The 9,863-nt window shown below is 46.6% G+C and overlaps 1 protein-coding gene across 1 annotated transcript; it reads right to left on the bottom strand.

The window, feature by feature from the left end:
- Positions 1 to 1,757: 1,757 nt before the first annotated feature.
- Positions 1,758 to 6,113, bottom strand: LOC132805687 (keratin, type II cytoskeletal 8-like). The gene is made up of 9 exons (XM_060820870.1): positions 5,559 to 6,113; positions 5,243 to 5,451; positions 4,815 to 4,875; positions 4,629 to 4,724; positions 4,323 to 4,487; positions 4,109 to 4,234; positions 3,512 to 3,732; positions 3,042 to 3,091; positions 1,758 to 2,552 (listed from the first exon to the last, which is right to left on the bottom strand). Exons 1-9 carry the CDS (start codon positions 6,009 to 6,011, stop codon positions 2,380 to 2,382), a joined length of 1,554 nt encoding a protein of 517 aa, XP_060676853.1. The 5' UTR covers positions 6,012 to 6,113; the 3' UTR covers positions 1,758 to 2,379.
- Positions 6,114 to 9,863: the final 3,750 nt, after the last annotated feature.

Genomic DNA, 9,863 nt, shown 5'->3' with positions numbered 1-9,863 from the left:
ACCTCACTGAACCATAAAATTTGATTTTACTAATTGATTTTCTACCAGCACATACATCCATTTCTGCCATTTAGGTATAACAGTATGTAGAATGTCCAGGTTCTGAGACAAAAGCTGGCTAACGAGCATGTGCCATATTGAGACCTACTGACACAGTTACAAATAGAAAGGTCTCTACCCTGGCCAAACTGGCCATAAATGACCGTGGAGGTGGTCATTATGGGTGATTGCCTGCCCCTCTTCTGCAGTTTTGTCAGAGAAGGAGCATATGGTGTCCACCACCACCCTTGAGCTGTCAGGGAAAGGTGGGCACCGCAGGGAGTGGAGTGTATTATTTCCCCCTCTAACTCTATTTTGATTTAATCCCTGCCCTCCCATTCATTGTTTGATCACACAGCATTGCCCTTTGATGAGAAGGGCACCGTTGTTACTGGCCACTCGGGTGTTTCCTATCTTCCTGTTGGTGGAAATTGAATAAAGATTTATAGACCTGTTGTCTTTCGTTGAGTCTCACACGTGCACACACACAACATGGGTACTGGGTAAAATATAAGCACCACTGCAGTTAGGCAGTCGTGTGGGGGTAAAAAACAGGAAAAAAAAGGAAAAGTGTATATATAACCAGGAGATTTAGAGTTTCCTCAGTTTAGGGCACTGACTTTGTAAAAAAAACAAAATAGAAAAGCCCCTGCGCGGAATGTTATATGCAACAGTAAGCTCGATGGATCCACTCCCAAATTTAACAGATAACAGGTTCAGAGCATCAGGCACATACTCTGAGGGAATGCTGCACTGTCATAGGTGCCATTTTTATGAGTCATTAACATGATGGCCCTTGCTATTGGATAATTTGTTTTACCTATGGCTGGACTTAAGTGTGATGACGAGTGTGTTTGATAACGGTAGCGGCGAACAGGGAGGAGCCTCAATAATTCCCATTCATCTTCCAGCTAGGTTGAAATAATTTAGTAAAATTGAAACCCACGCGAACATTTCAACTAAGGAAAGAATAACGCATATTTGTTTTTTATGTTGATAAAATAAAACTACTGGGATTGCTATTGAGAAATGCTATCTAACTGTGGTGTAATAATTGAGTAGATTTACATATCCTATGTATGTAACTTGCTTGAAATTAAGTTTGAGAATTCAAAATCTGATTTATTTATTTTTATAATCATTTTCGAGCTTCGTTCCTTAATTTGTTTTCTATGTTCCATAACATTTGAGTTCTGAATTGCTTTTGTCTTGCTTTGATAGAATTGATTAAGTGCGATGTTATAAGACTAGGTATGAGACAACAGTAAAAGAACTGACAAATACGTTTTTTTATATATATCTAAACAGAAATGACTGGGAATTTTTTTGAAACCCCATGAAGTGCCAGAAATTTAAAAATATGGTGAATATCATCATCAGGACAAGCCAGGACTTTTTTTTTTATCATGCCTTGCACTCTTTGACCTGCCTGGAAGAGAGAAAATTAGATTGTTTTTCTGGTGATTGTAAACTGGCAATTACACTGGTGCCTTTGGATGTCTGGAGAAGATTGATGTTTTACACTTAAGGGACTTAGAGAAAGCCTCAACACCTTTGCTCTGTTAGAAGATGGAGATTAACAGTGTTGGAAATGTTGAAACAAAAAGTAAGGTCAGTGTGTACTCGATGAGCTGAATGGCCTCCTTCCATCCTGTAGGGATTCTATGTTCTATGCAATAGATAAGGATGTCAATATGCAGAACACAATGAAAGAACAATTTTGAATTGCAGAAAACAAATTTATTCAGTATATCACAGACTGTGATGAAAAGAAAATTATCTGGTACAAGAAGTTACACAATACGAAACAGTTCTGAACAGAAAACATTGGTGTCTTTCTTAAAGAACCCAATAATTGTTTCCTGTTAAACCCAACGATGAGCCTTTTAGAAGTTGGATACCTTTCAAGACTTTAGTCAGTGACAACAAAGAATTAGTGAGCCATTCCCACCAGTTAATTCCAAATTGTGTGCACACACTTGATTTTTCATGATGCAAAACTTATAATGTCAGGCAATGGGTAAAGTAACCAAAAATAATCTGAGAAACAGCAACTGATATTGCATGTCACAGTTATACATAACGTAGTGTAAGTATATGGCAGATTGATCAATACGGTTTGTGAAGGTGAATAGATTGAGGCAAATTCATCACTGACAAAGGCCTGAAGGCTGAAAAGGACTGTAGCTTTGGAAGTTCACCAGTGTTAGTATTTTAAGAAGGTACCCCAAACATGCAAAACTAGGATTATTAGAATTGAAATCGAAGGCTTGGATGACAGATGAAAATTATTTGTATTGAGATGTGAGACAAATACTGGATAGAATGCTTTCCTCCCCGCTAGTTCAAGGGCGTTACAGATGAAGAAATTGTCCTTCCATCCTTCGTCTCAATTTTCTTCACAAACAGAGGAGGTTTCAAGCTTGATGAAGAGGTTAAGGAGGTTTCATATGCACTAGCACCCGCAAATGGAGTAATTCCAGATGACATTGCACCAAATGATGAAAAATCACCTGAAAGCAAAAGGAAACACTCTTCAATACACAACCGTTTACTCTTGTGTCAAAACTGATCATCTTCAGAAAATACCTTTTAAAAATCTACATTGGTTATTACAGTTAATCAAATTGAAGAACTATCAATACAAATTGATACATGGATGAATATTAAATAAGGTTTTATCTTGTGACTTACCATAGAATCAGGATTGACAAGTAAAATAAACTATTGTTTTAACAGAAGATTGTGGAAACACACAGCTAAACTAGCAGTCTTTGTGAATGGAGAAACCTTGATTAGGAGGTTGGGTTAACCTTTGATGCCTCTTGAGCAAACGTGCACGAAGTGACAAAGGTCAAATTTGAAATAGACAATTTATTTATTTGCATTTCCATTTATGAGGAGCTTCCAGCATCTGTTCCAGAATTTCCCAGTTTTCAATTAGATTTTAAGCTCTTCCCCAGAACTTTCTTGATCAAAGGAGAAAAGGGCAATTCTCTTACCTTGGCTCTGTACTTGCTGGATGTTGAGGGTCTTTACCCCAGTTGCCATCCTGTTGAGAAAGGAAACATTCTCAGATTATAACAGGCAATGACAGGAAATCACAGTCAGACTTCCCTCTGTTTCCTCAGGTATCTCCCTCTCCCAGGGACACTCACATCTCCTGGGCTACACTTCTGAATGGGCACAGTCAGGCCCCTTGCCCTTGGGCAAAGTGCCCAGTCGTTACTGTTGCCACAGGGAGTAGATGCCAGCAAGTAATTGGAGGGTGAGGAGTGGGGGTCCTGACCTTTCAGTGGGACCTGAAGGTCAGTCACTGACTGTACAACCACCATCACCTTCACACTGCCTGCATTCCATCTCATTCCATTCTCAGGGATCAGAGTTCCCAGTCAACTGCAAGTGCAGACTGGAATTTGCCTGCACAGGACTCCATGTGATGGCTGCGATTAGCAAGTACCCCTGATCTTACCTCGTCTCCTCTGTGTCCAGTATTTTCATGTAGGTGTTGATCTCAATGTCCAGTGCCAGCTTGATGCCCATCAGGTGTTCGTATTCCTTGCATTGTGCGGAAAGTTCATGCTGAGCTTTGCAGATGGCATCTTCCAGTTTCGAAATCTGAAGCTTACAGTCTTTCAGAGACATGTCCCCGCGGTCCTCCGCTTCCCGGATTGCTTCCTCCAGTCTCACACGCTGAGGAACATCAAGATTCATTTGGTCAGTTCCTTCAGTGTTTGAGGCTCAGCCCGAGTGCTCCGAGCCAGACTTTGGCAAAACAAAAAGGCTCGCCCTCCTCCCCATGATTTGGGAAAAGCGGGACGGTGTGGATTGCTGACTGACCAGCAACACATTCCCATCGGGAAAGACAACAGTGAGACCGCCCCCCCCCCCCCCCCCCAAGGCGGTTAGAAATGGACTGCATTCAGCCGACCCTTCAATCGCTTCTGAACGAATGATTGCTTTTTGGATGGTGTGAGACAGGGAGTGAAGACAGAGAGACAGACAGGGAGAGAGAGAGGTGGTTAAAGGTGTTTTTCAATGTTCAGATTGATTTTAGACTTGTACCTACCTCTTTTTTCAGGTTGTCAATGTCTCCATTCATTCTCCGGATCTGCTCTGTTGTCTGCCTTATCTCTGACTTCAGCACACTGATATCATCGCCACTTTGTCCAGCCGCCATGGACAGTTCCTGCATCTGCAAACAGATATTGACAACGAGTTAGTCCCACAGTTCACGCTCCTGCCCGAGTCAGAAAGATGGGCCAAAGAATAGGAAGCTTCACCTTGGTCCGTTTCCAAACTTCCGCATCTTCGCGGCCTTGCTGGGCACAAGCTTCATACTGTTTCCTGGCCATGTCTAAGATCTCCTGCGCATTGAACCTGGGACCACCCTCCAATTGCACGTTGACACATGTATTCTGGATCTGAGCCTGGAGCTCCCGGAGTTCCTACAGACGGCCGGGGGGAGGGGAAGGACACGGGGAGAAAGATTGGAAGGTGATTGGAAACCATTCGGGTTACATTGCATGAGACTTGAATGGAGAGAAGATTGGGAAAAGGAGTGCTGGTGGGACAAGGCAGATATTTACCTCTTCATAGATACTCCGCAGGAATTCAATTTCATCGGTCAGAGCTTCCAGTTTCGCTTCCAGCTCCACCTTACTCATGTACGAGTCATCGACATCCTAAAGGGCACAGAGAGAAAAGACTTGGATAAAACTGACCAAAGGTGCCCACAAACGGAGAAGTGGAGCCTGTGGCTTTGTAACATTCACCTTCTTGACCAGGACAAACTCATTTTCCATCTCTGTGCGCTTGTTGATTTCATCTTCGTATCTGGAATGAAAGAGATTGTTTTACCGAGGCTCAAGTCTTTCTGCCCCGTCCCTATCACACTCCCTGGTTGTCTGTGTCCCCGCTATCCTTCGCCTCCCCATGCCGCCACCAACTCGACCCCCCTTTCCCCCTGTCAAACCATGTTCTGAGCCGGATCAGTCCCGCTGCCGGGGTTTCCCAGATGACAAACAGCCCGGCCGTGTGCAGTTCAGTAGCACCGGCAGAACAACTCTGCAGCCCGTTCCCCCAGCCCACATTGTGTCTGTTTGGCACAGGGAGCTCATTCTGCAGCTGGCATTTGGTTTGGTTCCGACAGGAACCCGCCTCCGAACCGATCCGGGACCAAGTTCGGCAGCAGCTCACTCACCTGCTCTTGTAATCCTCGACCAGCCCTTGCATTTGGAGCAGTTCGGCATCGAACCTCTCCTTCTCTTTGCGAAGTGTGTCCAGTTGGTTCTTGAGATTGTCAATGTAGGACTGAAACATACTCTCGATGTTGGATTTGTATTCGCCTTGATCCTGCAGAAGTTTCAGTTTGATACTCAGCTGAGTATTGACCTGTTCCAAATGCCGAACCTGGCGGGGGGGTGAGATGGAGAGACAGTGAAGACAAGAGAGGAAAGACCCCCCACAGAGAGCCCCCAGGTTAGAAACCCACCCGCCTGGACCCCACTGAGCATTACCTTGGTAAGGAAATCAACGAATTGGTTGTTGAGTCCCTGGAGCTGCTGGCTCTCCTGCAAGCGGACAATGTTCTGAGTGGTGTCGATTTGGGGTAAAGGCGCGTTCAGGTCCAGGGCAGCGGTTCTCTGGATCAGTCCCTGGGAACTAATCCCCATTCCCCCGAGGCCCATCCTGCTGGAGCCCCCTCCTATTGCACTGATTCTGCCGCCGCCCAAAGCACCGCTATATCCGATATTGGACATCCGAGAGCCAGTGGAGAATCGGGAGGTTGACAATCTCTGGGTTGGTCCCAGGACCACACTTTGGGCACGCCTGGAAGTCTGAAAACTCCCTCCGCTTCCCAACCGATTGAGGCCGGAGGACATCCCGGATCCATACATGCTCCCTCCAGTTCTTATCCCTCCGCTCCTTTTGCTGCTGGTGGTGGTGGTGGTGATGATGGACTTTGACATTTCGAGGTTGTTCAGGGGGTGGACAGACCCACACTCAGAGACAGAGAGAGAGAGAGAGAGCACACTCCGAAACTGAACGGCTCGGTGGAGCTAAGGGCTGTCCCGGCTGCTTATATGTCCCAGTGGGATGTGTGAGGGGGCTGGCCAAGGGACTGGCAGCTGACAAGGAGCCGCCCTGAATGAAGCAGCCGACAGAGGGAAGGAACAAGCCGCCACCCTGTGCCCCCGGGGGCTGGGAAGGGGGATGGGGAGGAGGAACGGGTCCGTTTGCGGAGCCCAGCCCACCCCCCCCCCCTCTCCTCCCAGACACGACGCCCACTCTCTGTCATCAGCTGTCTCAGGCCTTTCCTCAACTCGGCAGTGTGTGCTGCTAGCCCAGTCCCCTCCTGAACGGTCACCCATTCTCCCCCCGCCCCCCTCATTGCCCACATCCAACAGTCCCTGTTCACTCAATGCCCGGGACCCCCCAGATCCAAGGGGGGCTCGCACTCCTCTCCATGTTATAGCACTCCTTGTGGACAATACCCACTTTTCCTCTCCCTGTCTGGGCTCCCTCCAACCCTCAGAGACTCTGGGCATCCCTCCAGCTCCGCCCGCTTTGAACATTTACAAGTTGATCCGCCCAACCAGAGGCTGCCTTTTAGCGACAAATGTGTCTTTATTGCTTAAAAAGTTGTCTGTTTGAGCGGTTTTCTGATGTTGACAGTATGAATTGAAGTTGAATGTGAGCCTTGCTGACAAAGTTGGGAGTACTGAGCTGTTTTGCTACTTGTTCAGGCTGACAGGATACAAAGAGCAGAGTGTAACAGGCGTTTGGAAGATTCCTCTTTCTCAGACACACAGTTTCCTGGGGATTGTGTTCTAGTGGCTCCACCAACTGGTGAAATGGGCGAATTGACGACAGCTCCCAGCGCCCATTATTCCCCAGCCAGCATCAATTGTAAACGTTGTAGTTCAGTGGTACTGTCCCTACCTCTGAGCCAGTCTCACTTGCTCTAGAGTTGCCTCACAATGTCTGCTGGAAGGTCGATTGATAGATTTGGGGAACCAATCCTTTCGAAAGGGTTCAAAGGAAAACCAAAGCGTCCATTTTTGGTGATTCATTCAGGAGGGAGCAGAATCACCAGCCAGGCCAGCAGTGACTGGGTGCTGTGCTACTCCCGTGTAGTGCTGCAGACACCCCAGGTTGGAATTTATTTCTGGGTGATCTATTTAAAAATCTGAACCCATTCTGGATCATGCAATTTGGGGCCTGATTTCACAGGAAGACAGGGAAAAGGAGAGCAGCCCAGCATTCAACCTTTTGTTCCTCTTTTCCTGTTTAAACCTGTGCTCCTCTCCTCTGCCTCCCAATGACCCGTTCAAGTAGCATAAAGTCTGAACCTTTGAGTCCAGTTGCTATCTTTAGTGAGTCACTTGTGAGTCTTCTACCTCTGCAGGCCTCCAAGGAAGTGTCAGTCTGCCAGCCGGAAATTAACGAACTCGCCGTTTTGATCAATCAATGTGCTGTGAAACGTTGCATGCTCCCTCTCCCCCATCGCCAATCCCCCATGCACCCTGAGGAAAATAAAAAGGGACATTGCAGTGACCTGGGGAAGTGATTCATTGGTGAGTATTTTGCTCACATCTTTTTAAATGCAAGAAGTACAATTTTGCAGATGAGACTAAAATAGGCGGGATGGTGGACACTGAGGAAGGTTATCAGAAACTGCAACAGGACCTTGATCAGCTGGGGAAGTGGGCTGAGGTTATTGGAGGGAAGTGTGAGTCTTGCATCTTGGAAAGTCAGATCAAGGTAGGAGTTTCGTGTTGAATGCTGGGGCCTTAAGGAGTGTAGTGGAACAGAGGGACCTTGGAGTTCCGGTGCATGGTTCTCTGAAAGTGGAGACATAGACTCATAGAGATGTACAGCACGGAAACAGACTCTTCGGTCCAACTCGGCCATGCCGGCCAGATATCCCAACCTCAAATGGGCCCATTTGCCAGCACTTGGCCCATATCCCTCTGAACCCTTCCTATTCATATACCCATCCAGATACCTTTTTCAATGCTGGAATTATACCAGCCTCGACCACTTCCTCTGGCAGCTCGTTCCATACACGCACAACCCTCTGCATGAAAAAGCTGCCTCTGCCTGTTCAGCCTCTCCCTACAGCTCAAACTCTCCAACCCTGGCAACATCCTTCTTTTCTGAACCCGTTCAAGTTTCACAACATCTTTCCGATAGGAGGAGACCAGAATTGGACACAGTATTCCAACAGTGGCCGAACCACAGTCCTGCGCAGCTGCAACATGACCTCCCAACTCCTGTACTCAATACTCTGACCAATAAAGGAAGGCACACCAAATGCCTTCTTCACTATCCTATCTATCTGTGACTCTAATTTCATGGAGCAATGAACCTGTACTCCAAGGTCTCTTTGCTCAGCTACTCTCCCCAGGACCTTACCATTAAGTGTATAAGTCCTGATATGATTGGCTTTCCAAAATGCAACACTTCACATTTATCTGAATTAAACTCCATCTGCCACTCTTCAGCCCATTGGCCCATCTGATCAAGATCCCATTGTGCTCTGAGATAACCTACTTCACTGTCCACTGCACCTCCAATTTTGGTGTCATCTGCAAACTTACTAACTATAACACCAGTGTTAACATCCAAATCATCGATATAAATGACAAAATGTAGTGGACCCAGCACTGATCTTGTGGCACTCCTCTGGTCACAGGCTCCAGTCTGCAAAGCAACCCTCCACCACCACCCTCTGTCTACTACCTTTGAGCCAGTTCTGTATCCAAATGGCTCGTTCTCCCTGTATTCCATGAGATCTAACCTTGCTGACCAGTCTCCCATGGGGAACCTTATCAAGCGCCGTACTGGAGTACATAGAGATCACATCCACCGGTCTATCAATCCTCTTTAGAGTCACAGGCAGATAGGTCAGTGAAGAAGGTCTTTGGTACACTGGCCTTCATCAGACATGGCTTTGAGTGTAGAAGTCAGGAGGTTAAGTTGCAGTTGTACAGGACGTTGGCGAGGACACACTTGGAGTATTATGTTCAGGTTTGGTCACCTTGCTATAGAAAGGATGTTATTAAACTTTAAAGAGTGCAGAAGAATTTGCAATAGACAGAGACTCGCACCAACAGAGAATTGTAAACATTGAATATGTAATTTCAAATCTGACCCAATGTGCACTCAAAAGGTATTCTACATTCTTCCCCTCAAACTAGGTCTCACTGCAGTCCAGGTTTACACAGTTGGGATGGAGGGGACCTATCTACAGTGGAACCCATCAGCATCAGAGATTTGATCGAGAACATGTCTGGGACATGGTCCTGATCTGCCATTTTGCCTTTCCTCCTGGTCGCACATTTCACATGGTAACAGTACCATGGAAACGTCATAGCCCCTCCTCCCTCCTCCCCGATTCATCAGAGAAAAAGCTGGTTGTCAGCTTAACCACAGGGTCACCAAGCCCCAGGCAAGGCTTGAGAAGACAGCATCTTCATGGGAACTGCAGCCAGTGCGAGTAGTCGATGTGTGTTGTTGACATCAGTCCGCGTCACAAACTAAGTGCCCAATCGACTGAGCTAATTGATGCTCAAGTATTTACAATAATCATAAATTAAGTACCGTCAGTGAGTGCGTACTAAGTGGCATCATTGATTGTGTACTGAGTGGTGCAAGTGATTGTGTACTGAGTGGTGCCAGTGATTGTGTACTGAGTGGTGCCAGTGAGTGTGTATTGAGTGGTGTCAGTGAGTGTGTACTGGGTGGTGCCAGTGAGTGTGTACTGGGTGGTGCCAGTGATTGTGTACTGAGTGGTGCCAGTGAGTGTGTATTGAGTG

The sequence above is a fragment of the Hemiscyllium ocellatum genome, chromosome X, assembly GCF_020745735.1.
Source record: "Hemiscyllium ocellatum isolate sHemOce1 chromosome X, sHemOce1.pat.X.cur, whole genome shotgun sequence".
Taxonomy (NCBI): domain Eukaryota; kingdom Metazoa; phylum Chordata; class Chondrichthyes; order Orectolobiformes; family Hemiscylliidae; genus Hemiscyllium; species Hemiscyllium ocellatum.
The sequence above is the reverse complement of the archived record's forward strand: the minus strand, read 5'-3'. Positions and strand labels throughout refer to the sequence as shown.